The sequence below is a fragment of the Accipiter gentilis genome, chromosome 8, assembly GCF_929443795.1.
Source record: "Accipiter gentilis chromosome 8, bAccGen1.1, whole genome shotgun sequence".
NCBI lineage: Eukaryota > Metazoa > Chordata > Aves > Accipitriformes > Accipitridae > Astur > Astur gentilis.
Genome location: NC_064887.1, coordinates 39,284,949 through 39,308,433, shown reverse-complemented (window position 1 = coordinate 39,308,433; position 23,485 = coordinate 39,284,949). Strand labels below are relative to the sequence as shown.

Genomic DNA, 23,485 nt, shown 5'->3' with positions numbered 1-23,485 from the left:
CATGTCTCCAATTGAAAGCGTGGTGCTTGGTACCATCCTAATCTTGAATCTCTTAATGTAAATGTCATCATTTTTGTGGTCTGGAATGCTTGTATGTGTAAATGTAGTATTGTGACTAGTGCCACTGGGAGTCCTTGGCTGCTGGATGAGTTGCATAACGAAACATGGTTGTTTTTTTGAAGTAGTTCAAATACTGAAGGTGGTACAAAAGCTTCAAGTGGCATTTTTAGTACCAAAAATGATGTGTGTTATGTTTAGCTTTGGGCAGATTTTCAGAAAGGAAGTCATGCCACTATTAATAACATAGCAGGAAATGTGAGAGTCTCAAAGCCACATACCTCTTAAATCCTGAATAGCCTCTTTCTCTCTCTGTCTCATCTCTAGAGCGCCAGCTTACAGAGGCCTGTTATTCCCACAGAATTTGGTGCTAAAGTCCCAACAAACATTCGTCAAAGATATCTCAATCTCTTCATTGACGAGTGCCTGAAATTCTGCTCTTCCTCCCAGGAAGCATTTGACAAGGTGTGTACTGATGCTTGCTTCTTATGAATAAAGTCTGCAGCAGACGATAACATCCTCTGCCTTGGCTAAGACCTTCTAAAACTGCAGCAAGCCCAGAAAACTCTCCTATCCACATACAGTTCTGTAGAGGAGACTGGCATTAAATAATTCCAGACTAGACAACAGAAAGTGTAATTCCAGTGGGGGTTTCCAGTAGGACATCCCATCTTTCCCTTCATTCAGAAAGCACACACGATCTTTTTAATAACCCCAGAAGAAGGACATAGGGGAATGTGCATTATGGTCAAGCTGGACAAAAGGGCCTTTTGCTCTGGTACAGTAGCAAACACCTCCTGGAATCTAAGTGTTCAGCAGAGGTAAGTATTTGAGATAGATGTAATTGGTAAAACTTGCTGCTTATGAAGGCTTTTAAGGAGCCTTCTAGCAGTAGGGAGTAGTATAGTAGGATTTCCAAAAGCAGAGTTGAGAAAGTAATGCATTTTATTGGAAAACTTTGGCCATTAATGTTAGTTGGGTAATTATTGGACATTGTGTGGTGTGTTTTGTAACCAAAGCAGATGCCACGAGGATTTCATTTGTGGGATTTCACCTTCACAGCTCCCTAGGGGGAATGTTCCTATTGCATGCAAGGAGTGACCGTTTGCCAGACTTCCTTTTCTTGCCAGTTAAGATCTTGCGCTGCCACCGAAGTGGGGAAAACAGCCTTTCCCATGCAGTCCCAGAACTGCTTTGTTAATCTGTCAGGGAAGATTTCATATGAAAATGCTTCTTCTAGCACTTTGTTTAAAATACAATTATTTTTTTTCCTCTCACCTAAAACAGGCCCCAGAACCAGTATATGTTTCTGCCATGTTCCACTTTATTATTCAGTTCCTTGATGGGCAATTTTTTTTTTGCTATCATACTTGGATTCTGTGTTTTAAGAGCCAAACATTTCTTTTCTCCAAAAGCAGTAGTGAAAAGAGAGTATGTAGTAATGAATTGCCTTGTTTGCAGGCTCTGTCAGAAGAGAAGGTGGCTTATGAACGTAGCACCAGTCGCAACATCTACCTGAATGTGGCAGTGAACACCTTAAAGAAGCTCCGAAGCCTAGTGCCCAATTCCCCGTCCAGTACGAACAGTACGTACCACATTTGTGGTTTAATAATCGGAGCCTTGCTTGGATTAGAAGCCACGGAGAGAAACTTATTGAAAAGACAGACCCATTTCTCAGAAGCATTATGCTGAAAGGCAAACAAGTCCAGTTAGCTTTTTATAGTCTGGCAAGCTTTAATGGGCCTTCAAGAGGCAAGTCCTGTAATGCTTTGTTGGCTGTCTGAACCTAAATGGAGATAATGCCACATGGATTTTTTTTTTAGCACAAGTTCTTTAAAATGAAAAGCCCCGCTAATGGAGTAACTTTCACATGATGCCTTCAAAGTGATAGACTCGTCCATCACCGCAGAAATCTGTTACACACATTAAGCTTCAAGAGAGAAACGAAGAGGGTTAAGACATTTCATTATTGGCTCTCGAGAGGGTACATTAAACAATCAATTTGTGCTGTTCTTGTGAATTTTTTTTTTCCTGGTCTCTTCCCTTTTCTACCCTCTGTCTTCATTACCTTCATAGCCATTAGTCAGAGCGGCTGAACTTGGGAGGCTGGCCTTTAGGAGAGGGCTGCCAGTTAATGATTAGTAAAAAGCACCTATCTGCCATTATCTGATGTGCTGAGCATATTCTAGAGCTCTGAAGCTCCTTTCTGAAAGAAGTTGAAAGATGCAGCGTGAGAGTCTGGTCTGCAGGGACCTAACAACAAAGCTGCTCATGGTGGATGGGTGATGCCACCATGCAGCACATGACTGGGTCGAGTTGCTTCTGTGCTTAGTCCTCTCTTGCTTTTGGTCAGTAGGAGGGCTTGCTATGCAGAGTAAGCAGGTAGAGCTATCAGAGTTTCCAGGGGAACTGTAAAAATGTCCTGCTGCCCTTAAAAAAGGTTGCTATGGGCTGGCAGTGGAAACAGAAAGTTCCCTATAGTGCTGGAATGAAAATGCCAGGACACCACCTTACACGTGCCAACTTCTGGAGCAGGGCAAGAGTTCAAGAGGATAAATGCAGTCCTCCTTTTGCCAATATGTAGTGCCCCAAACTGTAGGACTGAAGTCACTTACTCTTACTCAGCAGGGTACCTGATCTCTGTCCTCTTTTGCTTCTTCCCTCTTCTCACTGCAGAGACAAGTAACAAGAAAGTGGTGTCCCATGAAGCTGTGCTGGGAGGGAAGCTTGCTGCTAAGACGAGCTTTACCCTAAACCGGTCAGGGAGCTTGAGAGCAGAGGATTTAACAGGTAAGACCCTGCTCCTGTGAGTCTCTAGCCTGTAAATTATAGCTGGAGGTATAACACTGTGACTGGGGAGAGCAGGATCTGGCTGATGCATGAAGTGCTGTGATTTATCTGTGGGCCAGTGTTATGAGTTATTACCTAAAGTACAGTACAGCGCTGCAGAGTTGCTCACTGAATGGTACGCCACTCTGATCAGCACCTTCCTTACTTCCCTGCTTTGGGCTGCAAGTTCACTGATATAGTCTGCGTGGCTTTGATGTAGCATCAGTAACTGTTCAGAGCTGCTTCTTGTGTTTTGGGTATTACTGACTTTTGGGATTTTATTTCTGTCTGGATTTTACTTTAACTTTCTTGCCCTGAAGCAGTACTTTACAATGTGCCTGCCAGATTAAAAGGCAAACTTACAAATATCTCCATCTGCTCTGCAGGGCTCAATTTCACGTTTATGAATGTCATAGTAAGGTCATATCGTAGCCAAAGGGTTGTGCCAGAAGCATTATTCATGTTGGCTCAAATCGGTTATGGGTATTTTGGTTGCCAAGAGATGTAGGCAAATTGTTGAGGAGATCAGAGAAGAGACAGGGAGGCCACGGAGCAGAAGGAATTGACATGGAGAAAGCTTAAAAGGGCCTGTATAGCTCAGCTAAGCAACATCAAAGGGTACACAGCAATACTGGAAGGGTTTAACGTAGCAGCAAAAGAATAGATATTGAGCAGAGTGCAAGAAGTTATAATTATTCTGTGAAATGAAACAAGCAGCCTGAAATCAACAGCAGGAAGAAAGCTTCTGATAATGAATTTTTTAGCTAGCCGTGGGTGGCCTTTGAGCAGTATTCTTTGGGCTGTGTTACAAATTACCAGTTAAAGCATTTAAAACATTAAAATGGGAGAAGTCTCACACTGGTAGCAGAAAGGCCTGAAGATGGGCCCTTTGGGGGAATTCTGTTTCAGCTATGTTTTCCAGACTTAATGCTGGTTGTTGAAGAGATTAAAAATCAGCTTGTGCACCAATGACCAGATTTTAAAAAAAACTGCCCCGACACCTATTTCCCTGTCAATCCTGAACAAAGGCAGCGGAAGCAATTTCAAAATATTGCGAGTCCCTGCCAGGAGGCTTGATAAAGAAAAAACAGTAAGAGAGAACAGCCCCTGCTTAAGTGATCTGGCTTCAGCATTGTCTTTTTGTATAGGAGCTGCCTTATACCGGCGGCTAAAGGAGTATCTCATGACTGAGGAGCAGCTAAAGGAAAATGGTTACCCAATGCCTCACCCGGAGAAGCCCGGCCGCGCTGTCCTCTTCACTGCAGAGGAAAAGAAAACGATTGACTGTAAGCTCTGCTGGCTCTCATTCTGCAAGGTTTGCTAGATACATTACAACTGGAGACACCTGTCCTGCTTGCAACTGGTCTTTTTGCATAAAGATGTTCTTGGTCTCAGCATGGAGCCATTTGCTCCTGGTGTGATGTGTCTCCTTGGCTGTGACCTCTGTGTCTGCAGGCCAGCTGGTTGCAGAGGAGAGGCGTGTGGCTGCAGAAGTCTGCTGCCTTTCCAGAGGACAAGTTTCTTCAGCTTGCATGTCACAAGAATGTTGGTTTTGACACAAGGTTTATAGTTTGTGGCATGGGGGGCTGTGAGGCTGAGTAAGGTTTCTAACTGCTGCCAAAGAATATGAATTGGTCAGGTTGCCTCCCTGGACAAGCTGCCTTTGGCCACCCCCTGTGAGGGCACATGTTTTGCACTTGCTTACTCAGTGCAGGCTTTGACTCCTAAGTTCGTTGCACTAACTTGGAGGCTGCCTGCAGCTGTTGCAAGGGAAATGATTGGAGAGAGGCTCCTGTTCAGCATCTGACGAAGCTCTGCTCTTGCAGGGGAAGGATTTTTTTGTGTGTGTGTCCCTGCATATGAACTGTTGTTACAGTGGGATATGGACTGACATTGGGCCAGGCTAGTTTTGCAGTGGGTTATGCCTTGCTGGTTTGGACTGCAGTTTTCTGCTTGATCTCTTAACAGCGCTGGGGCAAGTAGTCTCCAAAAGCCCTTTTTGCAACTGGACAAAATAATCCCCCAGGTTTCCTCAGGATAGGATGGGGTCCTCCTCTGTCTGAATTTTCTGAACTCCTGTAGCAGGATTAATGCTTCTCAAACACTGATTAGAGCAGGCTGTGGTGCAGCAGGGATAAAACACATACTTAGGATATATTTTAAGGTGCCTTGCCACACTCCTCTGAGCATCTCTTTGGAGAGACCTTGCTAAAGTGTGTTAAGTGCTCATCCATGTTAACACCTTGTGTCTACATTTGTCCTGTGGTTGCTGAAGCAACCTGTACGAAAGCTCTCTTGCATTAACGCTGTCAAGTGCTGTATTTGTTAGAGCCCTTTTCTCCAGTTAACCAGCCAGCTTCTTTATATGATTCTGAGATCAAGTTCCTGGTCCTGTACTTTGCTGCAGATGTTGCAGGATCTTTGAATTTGTTCTTATTTAACTAAAGCTATTGCTGGTCTGTTAATGCTGTGACCACGGTCAGTGGACAAAAATGGTCTAGACTGGTGTTATGTGGAGCTTAAATGCTTACACTAGAACTCAGGGAATTGCATGGAGATCAGAAGCATGACAGTCAATTCCTTTCCTGTGGCTTTTTGCATCTCCCTTCTCTGAACTGTGGGCAGTACAAGCACAGATGACAGGAGGGAGAAGTCTGTAACTGCCCCCTCGGTGGGCCAGGCTGTGCTGTAAGTCATCCCATTTTTAGATGCTGGAGAATCCTTACAGAAAAGCTGTACCCAGGAAGAACTCGAATGTCATTTGGAAGTGACAAGGCACAGATCCCCTGGAAACCAGGCTTCATTACCTCTGATGTCCAAAGAATGACTTATTTATCCTGTTCCTTAAAATAACTGTGTTAGAGTACAGCATAATTTGCTGTGGATGGAGAAACAATGCAGCAAATGTTGATGTGAACTGTGTTTAAGCTGATGTTGTGCACCAAAAACATTAGGGAATCTTATGTTTGCCTCTGAGAAGTGTTTGGGAGGCAAATGCTACAGGACTGCATTTTCAGAGGGATTGCTGTGTCTTTTATGGGAGTTTGAAACAACATTTGGAATCCTTTTTAACAGGAAAGGTTGTTTCACCAGTGTTTGGGGCTTGAGTGATGCTGATTTACTTGTGCTTTGGCCAAGTTTAACAGGTGAAGGATTTCTAGTGACCTGACTTTTGCTTCTCCTCTTAAAGCCTCCTGCAGGATTTGTTGTCGTTGTGGCACTGAGTACATGGTCTCAGCCTCTGGAAACTGCATTCGCAAAGAGGAGTGTGTCCATCACTGGGGAAGGCTACGCAAGCAGAGAGGTATATCTCTTCAAAGAGGGCTTAGTCACATGCTAGCTGTGCTCTGACTTCGAACACGGAGTCTGCCTTGGGTTTGAGTTGCTGTGGAACGTTTTGTGACTTTGGGGGCTTGTCACGTTCACAGGTTGTGACAGTTCCTAGTTTCGTCACTGGGTGGCCCTGCTGCTGCTGAAATAGCCTGGCAAAAAGCTGCTGGGAAGTAGTGGGACAGTCCCGAAAGTGTGACGCTGGGGCTGGAGCAGAGGTTGTTGATCTTTCAGTTTAAAAAAAGTAAAAGAAAAAACAAACCTTCCTGTGCCTTTTGAAAAAAATCAGTCTTTTAAGGAGGCTGACTTGTGAGGTCTAGATGCCTGTCACTGCCCAGGAGAGTTTACTCGTCTTGGCTGAATTCATTTGCAGCAAGGCACTAACCTAGTTTGAGCTCTCCTGTGGTTTTCCAGCAGAGCATCCGGGTGGCTTCTGGAGTTTGTCTGGCTGAGTGTGAAAGACTTAAGCTCTTTAGATTGCTGCATGTGAATCCATACTTATTTTCCCCCTTTGTTTGGCATATTATTGTTGCTGTGCTCATCCAGGGTATCTCTGCATGTAAGAGCTAAAGTTTAGATCTCCTATTAACAGGACTCTTCTCTTCCACTCTTATCTCTTACTCTTTCAGTGCCAGGTGGATGGGAAACTCATTACAGCTGCTGCTCAGGAGCTGTGGGTTCACCAGGCTGCCAGGTTGCTAAAGTAAGTTATTGAACAACACCTTTTTAATGTCAATGACATTTGTCCTGTGCTTACTGTGGTGATGGCTGTGTAACTGTTGCTTAAGCCTCTAGAAGAATGGTGGCTTCCCTTAAGGGGGACAAAACAAGTACTTCTGAAATATCTTTTGCTATGCAAAAGCAGGAAGATTCAATGTTTGGCAGGAAGGAGGAGACTCAGCTGTCTGGATTGAGGTGGTTTCATTTGTTCTAAGCAAATGCCAGTGAATTAAGTTGCCCAGCAAAAGCTCACATACAGACTCCTTTAGGGAAGCGCTGAGGAAGTGAGAAATAAGGGATTTCCTTTCAAAGAGCAGTCTCAGGGCCTTGACAACAGTGTGCCAAAACTTTTTTCCCATTTTTCCCTTTCCCAGATGCCTGTGCTAAGGTAACTTGCTGCTGTAGGCCAAATCTTTTCTTAGTTTTCTGTTTACTGCATGCCCTTTGTTGTTTTAAGGGGTGCAAGCTTCCCAAAGAGCCTGTTGTGACTCATAACTATTACTTCTCTTGAGGAGGGACAGGGGGAAAGGATCCCAGCACTAGAAAGCAGAATGAAAAACCTGCACAGGAATGAAGTTTTGGCCCTTTGATAGAGCTGAACACTGTTTGGGATACCTTTGCACAGGTGCCTTTTTTTTTCTTCTTTTTTTTTTTTTTTTCCTTTAGGCAACAGGAGAGTTGGCTTCCCAGCCTGGCATCACTGGTCCTCTCAAAACATTGGCAGAAGGGAGCAGTCCATCTTTTGCCTCTCCCTCAGGTCTCTGGGGATGCTCCTCGTCACTGTTTCAGTGGCATTTTTATATTTGGCAGCTGCCACGCAGGGGAGAGGAGCATGATGCAGAACCAAGTGAGAGGGGATCTAAAAGGGTCACGTCCAGTGGAAGAGGCTCCTAGAGCGTATCTGTTATAAAGCATCTTCTTGTCCCACTGTTTGAAAGACCTCAAGCGATACAGGGCTAGCAAGGCTGGCTGTAGGTTCTGGAGAGGTGTGTGCCCTTCTTGTTCTGGCCAAAAACTAGAGCTAGGAAGTGAATTCTGGGGCAAAATTCAAGGCTTGTTAAAATAGGAAGAATTGTCTGTATGGGCACCCTAAAAGCCTGCCCTGCACAGTCTGAAGCATGGATGGGATCAGGCAGGCTGCTACTTCTCCTATTTCTTTTTCATGTGAAATTAGGATCTCTCTTTAATCAGTGTTCCAAAAAACATCCAGCAGGGAAGTCAGGAGAAATTGATGGGACTATAAAAACGTGACTTCTCCGCATGTTTTTACGTGGCTGTTGTAGACCATAAAACCTCATGGCCTTTTAAGAAACATACAATCTCTCTAATAGTCCTTACTCAATGAAGCATGCCGCCAGTGCTGCAGGGCTCAGGCATCCTTTTGCATCTGCCTCCTAGTTGTTGTGCTGCTACAGATCACTGTGTTCTGGATTTCTTGGTTTTTTTCATCCAGATGAGCGAGTTTCACAGCATCCTTTGGTAGATTTAAGGTTGGAGTCCACAGCCTGCTCAGCATGAGAGTATGCAATGAGATACTGGGATGTTTGGGCTACTGGGGAGCACGGTATCCTTCAGCTTTGAAGGAGGGAACTGAAAACAGCGAATATTTGTAATAAGAAACTGTTCTAACTAGATCCATAGCTGGTTAGAAAAGCATGTCTGTATCTTTTTTCCTTCCAAATACATTTGGGATATGCCTGTCTGGATTATGCTGCAGTTAGCCAGTGTGGCAGGAGATGGCAGGATGGAGCTGTGCTCGTACCTACTGCTCCCCAGGAGCGGAGGAGTTTGGAGATGCTGTTCTTTGTGACAACTGAGTCTCCTTCTCTCTCTGGTCTGAAAAACAGAAGCAACTTTTCTGCCCTCCTCTCAGCAAGGAAGAATTGCACAGTTGCAGAACATGAACTAGTCTAGAAAGACACCTAAATTTTTTTTCTTTCCTTCACTGCCCAGTTATATTGTATTACAGACGGTGGGAAGGGATCAAGCTGCGAGGGAGAGAAACGTTTACTATCTGTTGGCCTGGTAATCTGCCCTATCCATTTCTTCAGCAAAACAGTCGGGTTCACGGGCATAGATGCAGAATGGACAAATGTGGCCTCTTGCTCCTGGGAAGCAACGGACCATGTGGCCTTTGGATACAGTGCTGGCTTTGGATACAGGGAGAGATTGGATTCAGTGTTGGCTCAGCTGCCTCATTAACTTCAAATGATGTAGTTCTCTGTACTCTGGCTGCACCTGCAGTAATAACCTGTGCAGGAAAAGATGCGTATCCTTGCTTTGGTTATCCCTCTGCCTACAGGTTTCAGCTTTACAAGTGCCTCAGTTCCTCATCTATCCAGCCTTTCTATCCTGACACAAGTACAGTCTGATTCCTTGTAGGGTGGGATCTGTGAGAAGGACAATGAAGAAGGCTGTACACAGCCTGCTGTGATTGTGTGCAAATACATTGAGATTTAGGGATAGGCAAAAATTAAACAAAACAAAAAAACCCACTAGGGAATAAGGGAGAGAGAGCATCACCTCTGGGTGTGGTGCAGTAGTTTAATTTGACCTAAAATCATGTTAGTGGGCAAAAGGGCTGTCACAGCCTCTGCCTTGCCCTCGATTATGTGTTCCTGCTTCCCCACTGGTGCAGTGGTACAGATAACTAGATCAGTGCAATCATCCAGTTTAAAACTCCCCCCCCCTCTGGAGAAGGCTTTCAGGCTGACCAAGTAGGGTGAGATCTGTGGCTGCGGAGGAGAGGAGAGTGGGAGTGCCTGTTGCAACAGCAGCTTAGTCTTGCATTGGCTTAAGCTACTTGTGAAATCCCTCCCTGAGTTTTCCTGCTAGCTCAGGGAGCTCTTCTGCACTGGATCTTGTTGACCCTAGAGCTTTAGCTAGGGATAATGAAGAGTGGTTGGAAATACTCCCTATTTATTTCCTCAAGTGCTGGTAGGCAGTAGCTCCCGTTCGTCTGCGAGCTGTGTGGTTTTGGAATACGGTGGCTTTTGTTTGTATGCACACATTGACATTTTCTGGTACTTCATTACACCAGTTTCTCATGCTGCCTATGGGCTATGATACATCTGATGCTAATGCTCAAACAGGGATGTCTGGGATTAGAATCCTGCACCTGGACATGTCTTGGCTGCAAGCTAAACCAGGAACCAGCAGCTGGAGTTAGGTCAGTGTAAGACCTCAGTGTGACCCTTTCTGAGTAATTCTGCTCTGAATTGAAAATTGAAAGCTACTTGTCCCTAGATGTGAGCTGTCAATATGATGCCACTAGCCCTGATCTGGCTTTGGAATCAGGGTTGCATATGGCTATGTTTGCTGTTGTGGTGAGCTTCTTAGACTGACTGGTAGGCAAAACTTATTCTTCATTAACCTTTAGAAATTATTAAAAAAAAAAATCTTCTTGTTTAAGTTGATGTTGTAGTGAAGTGGACTTTTTGGATTCTTGTTCCTACCATCAACAATTGTCCCTTTTTTTTTTTCTTTTTTCCTTTTCCTTTAAGCAACATGTCCATGATGGACGAAAGGAGAGCCTTGATGGCTTTGTGAAGACTTTTGAGAAGTTGCCTACGACTGATGGCTACCCTGGAATCTACGCATTAGACTGCGAAATGGTGGGTCCCTAACGATAGAGGCAATACACAAGCAAAATAAAGCTTCTTGGGGAAGGCCGAGGGTGTGATACAAGTGGCTGAAGGAAAGGTCTGCTTCCTTGCCATCTTTCCTTTCTGCTGTGGACTCTAAGTCATATTGGTCCTGTACATTTAAATTAGCTCGTCCTAATTAGTTCTAGCAATGTGTGTTTCATTTAGGGACTGTGTGCACCCTTGAAAAGCTGTAGCTAGCTGGCTGATATTGAGCAGTATTTGCTGGCTGGCCTTGCTACACTAGATGTGCTGCATTTGGGGAGCTGCAGCACTTTGGTGAACGGCTCCATTGATACCATGCTGTGGTTGGCATCCACTTGTCTTCATGTCTGCTCTGTTGCTTGCAGTGCTATACCAAGCAAGGACTGGAGCTGACAAGAGTAACTGTGATCAACTCTGACCTGAAAGTGGTATACGACACCTTTGTCAAACCGGACACCAAGGTGGTGGACTATAACACCAGGTAAGGACGGTCTTCCTTGGATCAGAGGTCTGTGCTTAGAATCAGGAGCTTAGGGGGAATGGCTGGGAGCACTTGTTGCAACTCCACTGACTGCCACTTCCTAATGGCTGAGATGCTTTGGGCCTTGAGGTGTCCTTTAGTGAAGGAAGACCTCCTCTTGCTCTGCAGATTCTCAGGTGTGACAGAAGAGGACCTGGAGAACACTAGTATCACCCTGCGGGATGTCCAAGCCGTCCTACTGAACATGTTCAGTGCAGATACCATATTGATAGGGCACAGCTTGGAAAGTGACTTATTTGCACTAAAGGTAACTTGCATGTCTTGTGTTTACATCTCCCTCTGGTTCTTTCCCACCCCTGGTGTGTGTTATATGTCTCCTTTAAATTTAGGAACTGTTTATTTCCAAGAACCAGGAGGAACACAGTAGATTTGTCCCTGAGCCAGTGGGAAGCTGTCTGTGGTGGAAGAGCAAGGGGGTGGGTCATGTGTGTCACTCATGTCACCCCAGCTTTTAGTGACTGGTGCTGCCCAGGGTGACAGACCTCTCTAGAGGTGACTGGGGAGGGTGAATAGAGTAGGGCTGGTTGGAAGGACTGATCTTGAATCATTTGCCTTTCACCCCTGCCATAAAGTCAAGAATCCTCCGTTGGTGTCAGCATGCTTTGACTGGCTTGAAGATGTGCTCAGCCAGGGTCAGGGCATGAACAGGGGAGGCTCCAGAGTCCCCTGTGCCCTCTGGATGCCCAGAGTAACTATTTTAGAAACACGACAAGCCTCTTTGTTGTCTTTGCCACTTGAGATAATTCTCATGGTTCCTCTTCTAATGTTAAAAAGTCTGTTTTCTTTGAGTGAGGTTCTCTGCCTGGTTTGCTGTCATTTGTGGTGTTACTTTGATCAAGCTATTTTGACCTTTTATCTGTCTTGTTTCCTGCCTGGCCCTCCTCAGTCTACCCTGCACATCTCTCAGCCATCTCTGCTGTCCTGTGAGGGAGGGCTGTCTTCTCCCCTTGCACTCTGAACATAGATCCCCAGGGGTTTGTCCAGGGTCACCAAGAAAGTGTGCGGCAGGCAGGAGCTGAGTCTTTAGTCTATGCTCACAAGCCAGAACTTCCTCCAGCCATTTTTTATCATGCAACTTCTTTGATGAAGGAGCTGTGGCTGCCAACTCACGGTGATGGTTTGGAAGCAGGAGGTTTTAATGCCTGCAAAGCACTTTACCTCTCCATGGCACCCTTTATCCCAGCCTCTCGGAGAGTTCATCATCATCATAAAAAAATTATTTACAGTTTTATCAGCACAAGATGACTGCGTTGGCCTCTTAGAGGCATGATTTTCTCTTAGCATCGCAGACACTGCCAAGAGAACGAACCCGAGAGCAATATAGCAGAGCGTGACAGGCAGGGCATGTCAAGTCGTAATGTCTGAAGGCTGTGGCAGTAAAGTTGACATCTCGCTAATGGCCATGGCAAGCTCCAAATGGTGATAGCATTTCAATTTTTATTTAAAGCTATATTATCCTGTTTCCTCAGTCTTCCTGATCTACATAAGCAATTATCATTGTGCCTGGGTGGGTGCCAAACTTGACTGCAGTCTAGGAGAGATTATCCATAATGTTGGCAGTTTTATACTCCAAAGAGCGTAGCAGGTTGTTTCTGTTAAACTGCAGCTGTTCTCAGGCATTTACAGAGCTGGGCTATGAAACTATTAATGACGAAGTTACGGATTGTCACGCAACATTAGCTGGTGCCTAGGAAGAGTCGAGGCAGATGAGGAGACTGGATTATCAGGGTCCTGTCTGAGTCATCCTGTGTCGAGACTTGCAGAGCCGTCTTTTGGTCAGGCATACAGGTTTATTTCTTAGACCTTGCATTTTACTCTTGTACTCAAGATGTGGGCTGCCTTCATCCACGTTCCTTTAGCACTTAAGGAACACGTATTCTTGGCAAAAGAGGATTAATCTCATCTTAGCCTGAGAGTAAGAAATTAGTATTTAAAAAAAAAGCCAGCTTACCCTATGTTTATGGACTCTGTCAGATGTGGCCTTTTGGTCCTCCATAGGGGCCCTTGGTGCAGGGTAGGTAGCATGTTGACCTGTTCAGCACCCTTAGTTCCTCCAGCACGATGACACTTCATACCTAGATGACAGCAAACCTCTTGCCTCTCCTGTGTGCCCAGGCACTTTGACCCAGACATGGGACCAGGCCAGGGCCTCCCTCTCATCCACTGTGTAGCTCCTCATGCCCAGAAGTATAAGATCTCCTTGTCCTATTTCATCCTTGCTAAGCCAGTGCTGGTTAAAAACTTCCTGTTGACTCATTGCTGATGGACTGGAAGTTTTCAGGTTGGTTTGCACCTTGAGAGTTAGGCCTTTTCTGCAGAAGCAGTGTGATGTATAATGGGTTAGGTACAGTTTTGACTTGCACATCTTTCTCAAGATGTGGACAGAAGTGGGAAGCTGTTGAAAGGCTGTTACAAGCTTTGTGGGGTCAACTGGTTCCTCGACTTAGTTTTTCATTGTGAAAGACACTCTCAGAGGTATGCCAGCTTCTTCAGGCTGGTGTATTAAGGATTGACCTGTCCTGTTGTTTGAGTTATTCGAACTGAATCGGCCTTGAATTTCTGCTACTTTGAATGTGCAGTTAGGCAGGACTTCAAGGGCAGGTATGTTGGCTGGCAGAGCACTGGGAAGCCTGTGTGCACGCACACTTCAAGGGGGAGTCATCTTTGATTCAGCCAGAGTCTCTTGCAAGACTGGTTGGGTTGGAGCTTGGCGACAGCATTACATTGAGCCTGAGAGGCTGACCGGAAGATTGCTTTAGTATGGTTAATCCTAAGGAGTGTCCGTCCCTGTGGGAGAGGGAAAATAAGCATGTTTCTTTCCTGCTCCCTCCCTCCAGCTTATCCATGGCACAGTGGTGGATACTGCAATTGTCTTTCCCCACCGGCTGGGTTTGCCTTACAAACGGGCTCTCCGGACGCTGATGGCAGACTACCTCAAGCGCATCATCCAGGACAATGGTGAGACCAAGGAGGAGCTGAAAGTGAGGGTCTCGTGTCCTGTCCCACCTGGGTGTGGGCTCCTTGGACCTGCCTTCCTCTGCTCTCCCCAAGCCCCATCATCCTCTTTCTCCTAATCTTTTTTTTCCTGCGTAGCATCTGGCAGTAGCTGTGAATGGGCCGGCATATGAAGTCTCTGCCACACAGTTTCAGTTTGAACCCTGTTCTGAGGGCCAGCAGCTCTTGCTTCTTCCCTTTCTGTGCTAAGTGGGGACCAGAGAAGTGGTGTGAGAAGGCCAGACATAGCTCTGTCAAGGCCATGTCATAGAATCATAGAATGGTTTGGGTTGGAAGGGACTTTAAAGATCATCTAGTTCCAAACCGCCTGCCATGGGCAGGGACACCTTCCACTAGATCAGGCTGCTCAAAGCCCCATACAGCCTGGCCTCGTGTCATGCCCTTCCTGCCCTCTCTGGCAAACTGAGATTGACCTTTCTGTTTGAAGCATGGCATGTTCCTTTCCATCTTCCTTGAGCACATTGTAAATAATACTGCTGGGGAAATTGAGGTGCCTCTGGCCAGCTACTCTGTAGCCTGGGGGCCTACAGACTAGCAGGACTTCAGCCCTTAATTTAAACAAGGGAATGGTGTCAGGCTGAAGTCCAGCAAAAGATGTGTTTAGTGGAAATTCTTCTACTTCAAATCCATCACTGTGGTTCACGGTGATCACAGATGCACCTGTGGTTGCTGTGGCAGAGGGCAGTGAGCAGCTGGGACAGCAGTGTCAGGCAGGACCTGGTCTCGGGAAGCCTTCCTCTGTGCTTTGTGCTCTGAGCAGGCAGCCCCTGTGCAGCAGAGACTGCCTGAGCCGAGGTGCTAACTGCCATCCTTGTCTTTCTGTCCCCAGTGGAAGGGCACGACTCCAGTGAGGATGCCAGAGCTTGCATGGAGCTGATGGTCTGGAAGATCAAAGAAGATGCTAAAGTGAAACGATGACTTGCGCTTTCTCTCTCTCCTGTTCCTCTTCCACCTCTTTGAAGCAGTGCAATAAATGCTCAGAGTAACACTGTCCACCTGTACGCAGCAGCATGCTACCCCAGACTCCCCGTGCACTCGCAGGTATCTATGGGACTTAAGGACTGCTGCTGGCGCAGCTGAATGGCACCAGCTCACTGCTTGCAGGTCCCTGTGTCCAGATAGTGGCTCTCAGATCCTCTTTACTCCACCTGAGGGATACTTTGTGGTACAACAATTGCCTTGTAGGCATGGCAAGGTGGTTTTGAGTAGCACGACCAGAGAGAACTTCTTGGTTCCTAGGAGAAGCTTTTAGAGGTAGGTTGGATATGTGCAGAAGGATCTTTCTGGTTCGGTTAAAGGTAGATCTTTTCCTTTTTTTTTTTCTTTTTTTTTTTTTTTTTCCCAAATGTAACTTAAATTGCCTCTGTACTCCAAAGCTGGTAGATTTGCACAGTGTTTGGAGATGAGGGGAAATGGAAGAAAGTTGTGCAGGAAGCTGTAAAGTGAGTGGATTGCTGGTGTGGCAAGCAGGGGGTGGTGAGAGCTGAGGATCAAGCCATCTGGGAGGAGATCCTAGTGCAGTCCCACTGTGGAGGAGAAGCCAGAGCTGCAAGAGAGGGAGGCTGTCTCTGAGACTGTGTGGTGGGAGCAGCAGGTCAAAGAGGAATGAGATGGGGTCAGGGGAATTACTGCCTTCTGCGACCCAGGTGATCTCTTCAGTGAGGGCTGGCATCCTGGTTCTGCAATTGCTGCAAAAGGGGGAAACCACAAGTGTCAGACCTTGCCCAGACCTCAGGGAGCCGTATGTGTAGTAGCAAGGCAAGGGACAGTAGGGCTGGGACAAACTGGGCTCCCAGAGCCAAGCAGCAACTTGCAGCCTTCCAGGGAAGGAGCTGTGTTGGGGAGGACAGTGGTAAGAGCAGGCATTGTGTCTTTGAGGGTTAGGACAAGCTGTCCTGACCCTGACCCTGACCTTCCAGCATGTCTCCAGTGAGCTTGTATGTAGGGATCAAGGTTTTTGGGGGGACCTAGGTGCAGCTAAGATTGCACCTAAGGGTGGCCCCTAACAGTCTGCAGGACTCCCCACCAGGCTGTACCTGATAGCAGGGACTTGATGCAGGCAAGAGCAAAAGCAATAGGTAAAAAATTATTCTTTTAAACTAGTTTACATGTTGGGTGTTTTGAAGAAGAGCAAAAGACCCAGTTATTGTCTGTCTGGCCCCTGGACAAAAGCAACTGTTGAGAGCGTGTCTCTCTCACGCTTGTAGCAACTGGGGCAGCAGCACAGGCAGATTGGACAGCTCTGGTGGTCTCTCTCTGCCCAGGCTCTGTTGCTGTTGGAGGAACAACAGAGCTGATCAAAATGGTCCGTGATAGATGAGGTCTTTTAGCTGAGGTCCTGGCAGCAGCTTAGCCCCATTATTAGAGCAGTGATCGCCTCTCCCCTCCCAGGCAGGACTGGCATTGCTTCCCAGCAGTAGCTGGTATGGTGCTGGCCCCCGTGTCCTTGGCACGGGCTGGCTGTGTTGCTCCAGCGGCAGTGGGGCAGGGGAGCTGCTGGGTTTTGGTTCTTGTCAGAGGTGGGTTCACCTCTTTGTACCCCTGCTGGCGGTGCTGGGCTCAGAGTTTGGGGACGTGCTGCATGTCACCCGGCACATCCCACTGACCTGTCCCACCTCCGTGCCCAGCGCGGTGGTGGGGAGGAGCATGGGGCTGGTCTGTGTGCCGTGGGCCGGGGTGTTCTGCTTGGGCCCCTCTGCGTGGGCCAGAGGGCACTGGTACTGCTGTCCTCAGAGGCAAGGATGTGGCTTCCAGTGCCTGACCTCTGCCAGGCTCTCATGAAGCCACCAGAAGTGGGGACTGTAAAGGCTCCTGTTACTGCGGAGCCCCTCTGTGTGTCCTCTGGCAGGCAGTGGCACAGGCTGCCAGCTTGTTCACTACCCCAGACTTCAGGTTGTGCAGCTCCCTGCCACTCCCTCAGCACTCCATAGGGCACGTCGCATCCAGCTCTCCTTGCAGCCCACCTTTGCCAAGCATTGCAGGCACCTCCTTCCCTGCCATGAGGCTTTCTTGTGAAGCAGCCTTGGGACACCTTGTCTTGTCCCCCTCTCCCATCACCCGCAGGGAACGATACTGTTCCCGCCCAGGCTGTGGGAGAGACAGAGAGAAAGTTCAGTGCTTCCTAACCAGGGAGGAAAGTTTGTTCCCGCTTCTGCCTCTTTCCCTTGTTTATTCCCCTGTTTATCTTCACACCTGGCTGCAGTGATAGAGTGTACCTGGAGCAGCCCACTGATCTACCATGCAGCCATGTTAGATTTCAAAGCTGGCTCTTGCCTCAAGGTTCCTCCATTACCGGACAGGCAGTCCCAGCTCCCTGGCCCTCTCTTGCAGCAGCTGTCTTTCCTGGAAGAGCTGGCACATTTCTAATGTGGACCTGGTGCGCTGGTGTCCTGCTTGGGGAGCTGGTTGCTTGGCTTGATCTGACTGCCTGGGATTGGGGAAGGCAGAAATCGCTGCAGGGTGCATTCCTCTAGGCGTGAGTCCTTGCCAGGCCAGGGGACCTCAGTCATTTCCCCTTCCTTTCCCCACGGTTCAGCTGGGACCCCCTAAAATGAGGCTTTTGGAGTGGGGTGTGTGTGTGGAGGGGAGGTTGCCTGTCTCGTGGGATGTTAGTGGGAAAGCGGACCACTTCTACCCATACCATCGGTGTGGGTCAGAGCAAGCGTCGGACTCACAGGCTGCCATCGCCTCCACCCCCGGGCACCATAACACTGTAAATCCAGAGGTTTGTGGTTGGTAAGAGGTTTTTGGGTTGTACATAACTATTGTAACCTGTAACTTTTTGTAATTGTTTTTAATAAAAGAGTGTTGACTAGACGCGTGCTCCTGAGTCTGGGTCTGCTCTGCCTGTGTCCAGGTGGGGGAGGATGGGTGCTGGAGCCATCCCGGAGGTGGGTGGGCTTCCCTGGAGCATCCCTTCAACTTGCAGCCACTGTTATTTCCTCCATGTCCTCACAAAGTGGCTCTGCAGCAGAGCCCAGCCTTCCCCCAGCACTTGTCACCGGCTTTGGAGCTCTCAATAATCCGTGCCTCTCTGCGGCATGTCAGCCTTCTGGGGGTGAGCTGAGGAGCTGGAGGAGAGGGGGTGAAACTGGTGTCACTCGGCTGCTGCAAAAGTCCAGCCCAACCCCGTGGGACTGCAAGACGAGGTGATGCCCGTGGTGCCTGGGGTGGTGCGGGCTGTATCCTTGCTCTGTGCAAACCCTTCTCCCCCCCCATGCAGTGTCCTGAGCCATGGGGCAGCAGTGGGGCAGGTCCTGGCTCCTCTTGCCTCCATCCCGGAGCAGGAGCGAAAGTCCGGGAGCGCCAGCGCCTGCCTGGGCATCCTCCCACCGCCTGACCAGGCTCCCCAGGAGAGCCCATATCAATCTCACAAATGGGGCAGGAATTAAAGTGCCAAGCAAAGGAGCTGATTCAGCACGGAGGAAGAGGTGAAGGTAAAAAGTTCAAATAAAAAAATAATAGGCTATTAGATGACCTCACTGGCAATGTGTTTTATTTAACGTGCTGGTGATGGCTTGGCGATGGCAGCGGTTACTCAAGATGCTATAAAAGTCACGACTGACCTGTGTTCTCAGCCACCTTTATGGGCCTTTGAGGTGCTGGGTGTGCTGAGCTGCAGTGTTAACCTCCCGGGGTGCCATCCCTTTCCCTACGGGATGGGGAAAGTCCCCCTCTTGCAGGTCACCTGCTGTGAGGCAGGCAGGGTTTTTAGGGTTGCAAGAGCCCCTGTCCCAGGTGAGCACCGCTCACCCAGCATCGGGTGTGCAGATGGACACGTGGATGGACAGGCAGACACCGGGTGCTGCAGGTGTGTGTTTAATATCTGTCTCGGAGACCCTCATTTTTCTCTGGAAAACCTTGTTTCCCAAGGGTGCTACTGGAGGTGGGGCACTGCCAACAGAAACTGCAGCAAGGGGCTTTCTTGCTCTCTGAAACCTTTGCCCCTTTGGAGTCCTTTGCCTCTGACTTGAAGCGTAGCCCCTGGGCTTGGTGCTGCCTTTCCCCCGGTCCCAGGCTCAGCTTTGGGATGCTGGAGCTGAATTGGGAAGCAAACAAGAAGAGAGACTCCCAGAGCCATAACCCTGGTCCCTCGCGGCCTGAAACCCCTTCAGACCAGCACAGCCAGCTCCTTCAGGGCAAGCTGAAATTTGGAGAGGTGACACAAAGTAGCTTGCTGGAAAAAAAAGGCTTGATTTCCACCCCAGCTCAGAGATGCCAGGGTGTTACAAATCCCCCCACTTTGTCCCCCCCTTGCCAGGGGTCCGGCCCCCATCTCTGCGCACTGTGCCTGTATCGATCTGTGGAAACAGCCTCTGGCCCCCATCCCAGTCTAAGCTCTTTACCAGCAAATTGGTGCCACTGGGCTGGCCGTGTCCTTGGAGCTGTCACGGATACAGTGACCTGCTGGGTCCCTGATGGCACTGTCAGAGCTTGTTTCAGCCCTAAGAGAAGGGATCCTGCCCTGCTCCTACCTCTGCAGTGCTGGTTGCAGCTCAGCTTGCATAGCTGCTCCCCCCCCTGCCCATGTCACCAGGGAGAGAATTTCCAAACCCGAATGAAAGCAGCCTCCTGCCCCCTCGCGAGGCAGGGAGAGGTTTTGGGCAGCCCAGGGAGCTGGTTGGGTGGATGGGGGCGTTACGTGTCCCTCTTCTGCAGCTGCAGCTGAGACCAGGCAGCTCATCACATGCAACCCTGCATTTGCAGATGCTACCAGGGTCTGTACCAGGACCTGTCTCATCCTGCAGCATCGTTCCCCCATCAAAGGGCATCCACGGGGCATCTGCATGTCACCCCCTGCCGCTGAGCCACGTGGCATAGGTCAGAGGTGATCACGGTCATCGATCCTCTTATCAAAATGCTTTTTACCACGGTTTGTCCAGAACCTCCAGGAGGATGAGGGCTGGGAGCAAGTTATCTATCATGTGTCAGGGATCCCGTGGCTTGTGTGTGCAGGCAGGAAAGCTCCTTATGCGGTGACGTCGGTGCCATGACGCCCTTTCTACCATGGTCGATGGGGACAGGGATCTCGCAGCAGGCCCCGTGCATCCATTCCCTCCACACTCCTCCTCGCTCGTCTTTTGTTTGGCCAGAGCAGGGGTCGGTGCGCCGAGCCCGGGCACCCCAGCCACTCTGCTCCGTGCCTCGGTTTCCCCTGGGGTGGCAGCGGGGGATGCCAGTGCCCCTGCACCCCCAAAGTGCCCTGCAGCGCAGGGGGGCTGCAGGCTTCCCCAGACATGGGGGTCCCTGTTCCCAGCCCTAAACCTGCAGCAAAGCAAGGTGGGTGACACCGGTGTCACCGCAGGGACCGGTGTCCTTCTGCACCCTCCAGCCACCAGCGAGAGAGGAGAACCGGCCAGAATGGGAAGCAGGGGCTGGTGGTGGGCGAAAAACAAAGTGACCACCAGTGACCAGCCCTGTCCCCTTCCCAGCACTGTCCCCTGGCCTGAGGTGGCTGCAGGGTGGCCGGGAGCAGAGGAGGAGGAAGAGGAGGGTGCCGATGCTGAGCAGGAAGGAGGACAGCAGCCGCCTGGTTGTGCAGGGTTTTTTTTGGGGGGGGGGGTGAGTTTTTGGGTGTTGGAGGCGGGTGCTGGGTGCCAAGGGCATCGCTCACTCCTGCCACCGCCTCTGCGCAGAGCAGTTCTGGTCCCAGGGCTCAGGGGAGGCGGCAGCCATGCCCGGAGAAGCGCTGCCCGTCCATCGCGCCATGACGGCCCCCGCCATCGCCATTATGTCTGCTGGTGGCCGAGCCCGGACCAAAGTTTGGGGCATTAATGGGAGCCCGGGGAGGTGCTGGCTTGAGGCCGGGGGCTGCACGTGGGGCTGCTCCCAGGCTGAGAAACAACCCCTGTCCCCCACGGAAACGTTTCTAAATTATTATTATTATTTTCTCTGAACAAACGGGGCTTTGTAGCTGCTCGGCCGGTTGGAACGGGGCACCTGGAGCTGCTCAGTCCATAAGCAAAGGTAAAAAAACCAAGCTCAAATGTTTAACTCTTCCCTGCAGGTGCAGGAGGTTGCACACAGGATCTGGCCGCTGCTGCCGTGGGGCAGACCCCACGAGGGTCTCTTGTGCCCGGACAGGGGGACGCGCTGGGACGGTCATCGTGGCGCCCAGAGGAGCATCATCTGCCCCAGCGTTGGGCTGTGTGTGGCCTCCCGGCGCTCACTTAATTGCACCAAGGGGGGGGTGGGGGGTGTTCAGCTAATTGCAGGGGGCGATTGATTGGTAAAAATGTCATCTTCGCTGGCTGCGGTTGCCAGGGTGACCTCGGCCGTTCTCCGCCAGCGTTATTGGTTCCTGGGTGCCCAAAGCCACCCGCCGCGTGTCCCTGCGGGGGGGACACCGGGCCAGGATGTGGAAATCCCTTTTCTTCCTCCGGATCTGGCCCGCTGCTGCCGGAAGCAGCGAACGGCTGTGAAAACAGGGGGGATACGGAGGATTGGGGCCGGAGTCTGACCCCACCATGCCCAAGTGGCCACTGGCCCTTCCCAGTGGTGCCGGTGCCATCTTCGTCCGAGGGTCTTTGCGGGGCTTCGGTGCTGCAACTGCTGCCGGTGCAGAGGGAGCAGCGGGGAAGGGGCAGCAGGTAGGAGATGGCAGATGAGGGCCGAAATGCCGGATTTCCTCGCCGATGCTGCTCCAGGGCCAGGCGTCAGCCCCAGGAGAGCTGCGGGGGATCACCGCGGCGGCGGAGGAGCTGCTGGGGAAGAGCAGGCGTGAAAGGCAGGTGATGGGCTTGGGGAGAGGGAAGGGAGAAACTCCACTTGTATTTGGAGAAAAGGGTTGGGTTAATGTTAACGGTCATCATCCAGGGCTGCAAAAATGCAAAAAATCGCTCCCAGCGGGGCTGGCCAGACCCCGCTGTGGTCGAGGATGGAGACTCAATGGCCCCGCTCCAGCATCTGCCTGCTCTCACCACTGGCATTTGCTCAGACCATCTAACCAAACCGTCCTGTCGTGCCCACTGGGACCCAGACCTCTCCCTCTGAGCTGAACCCCTCGGCAGCTGCCGTGTTATATTTCAAAATGACACGTGCTGCAGTTCATCAACTTTGCGTGAGAATTAACAATAACTTGTTAATTTGGCTTATCTCGCAGCACCAGCCCCTTGGGCAAGGGCTGGATGAGGTTTTTCCCCTCTGTTTTCAGGAGGTGAGGAGCAGACCCGGAATGGGGATGCACCCAAATCCGCACCCACTGCCGCAGGTCGGGTGCTGGCCAGTATCACCCAGTGCCCCATGGGGACATGGGGATACGGGGACACAGCGCAGCTGCGTTGTTTATGGACCTCAAACAAGTTATTCATGACTACGCAGTAAATGCTTTATGGACTGTCAGGCCAGCGCTTGGTTAATTGCCTCCGGGTTTCTGTGGTTAATTGCAGTGAGCAATTAATCTAATGACGGCTAACGCAGGACCACTACGGTGGGGCCTCTGTGTGGGCGTGCGGGACAAGTGCGGGGTGGGATGGGAGAGCAGGGAGACACCAGGGTGGCTCTCGTCTCCTTAGCTGTCGTCACTAACGAGGTGGCCTCTGTCCCCAGCCGGGTTTGCAGTCCCGGTGCTGTCACCTCGGGGCTGCTTGGAGGCGGCACGGTTCGTTTGTGCCTTCAGCCTCCTCTTCCTCAACTGGCCCCTGCTCCCACCTTCCTCGGGCTTCAAGGCACAGCCCAAGCCCCACCGAGCTGCTGCCAGAACTTGGGGGCTCTGGAGGGGGGACACTGAGTGCTCCCCAGTGAAACCAGTTCAGCCCCTGGTGCAGCCCAACGCCCCTGCTGCCTGAATCTGCCTGTTCTCTCCCTAAACGCTGCCCCAGAGATGCTCATGCCCACCCATTACCCTTGGACCCAGTTTGGGACCACCTGCCTCTCCACCAGGACGGTGGTGGGGATGACCTGGCCGTGAGACTGTGTCCCCATCCCCTGGCAGATCCCATGGGAACAGCTCCTGCAGCAGCAGCTCTGGGTTGTTTTGAACCAAGCTGCGCCGAGATGATAAATCCGGGCACGTTTTGAGCCGCGTCCCGGCTGCCAGCAAGGAAGGGGAGCCCCCGGGGGGTCCCTGGCGAGGGTGCCCGGGCAGCGGGCAGGGAGAGGCAGGCAGCCAGGCTGGGAGGCAGGCAGGGCAGGCAGGTCCCTGGAGAGGCCAGGGCTGGAGGTGTGGCATGGGCTGTCCCCACGGTCCCTGCGTGGGGCAGGACGGGTGGCAGCAGTCCCGCTCGGCGCTGCGGCGGCAGGAGCTCGGCGGTTGCCCAAGGCTGTCGGCAGGACCGCGGGCAGGATCGGTGCAGGTACGGGGACCCGGGGGACGGGGGGAGCGTGGCACGGTGGCAGCCCCACCTCAGGGCAGCAAGTCGCAAGA

The 23,485-nt window shown here is 50.4% G+C and overlaps 1 protein-coding gene across 3 annotated transcripts in view; it reads left to right on the top strand.

Moving 5' to 3' along the window:
* REXO1 (RNA exonuclease 1 homolog) overlaps window positions 1-17,937 on the top strand; it is a 42,208-nt gene extending 24,271 nt beyond the window's left edge. For 2 of the 3 annotated variants that reach the window (XM_049808464.1, XM_049808466.1), the window contains exons 6-16: window positions 385-522; window positions 1,519-1,642; window positions 2,734-2,847; window positions 4,035-4,172; window positions 6,077-6,190; window positions 6,846-6,919; window positions 10,440-10,550; window positions 10,931-11,046; window positions 11,215-11,353; window positions 13,944-14,064; window positions 14,951-17,937. In XM_049808464.1, the coding sequence (XP_049664421.1) occupies window positions 385-522; window positions 1,519-1,642; window positions 2,734-2,847; window positions 4,035-4,172; window positions 6,077-6,190; window positions 6,846-6,919; window positions 10,440-10,550; window positions 10,931-11,046; window positions 11,215-11,353; window positions 13,944-14,064; window positions 14,951-15,039 (1,278 nt within the window). In that variant the 3' untranslated portion in view covers window positions 15,040-17,937. The remainder of the gene's footprint in view (window positions 1-384; window positions 523-1,518; window positions 1,643-2,733; window positions 2,848-4,034; window positions 4,173-6,076; window positions 6,191-6,845; window positions 6,920-10,439; window positions 10,551-10,930; window positions 11,047-11,214; window positions 11,354-13,943; window positions 14,065-14,950) is intronic. The other variant, XM_049808467.1, reaches the window with a different exon arrangement.
* The last annotated feature ends 5,548 nt before the right edge of the window (window positions 17,938-23,485 follow it).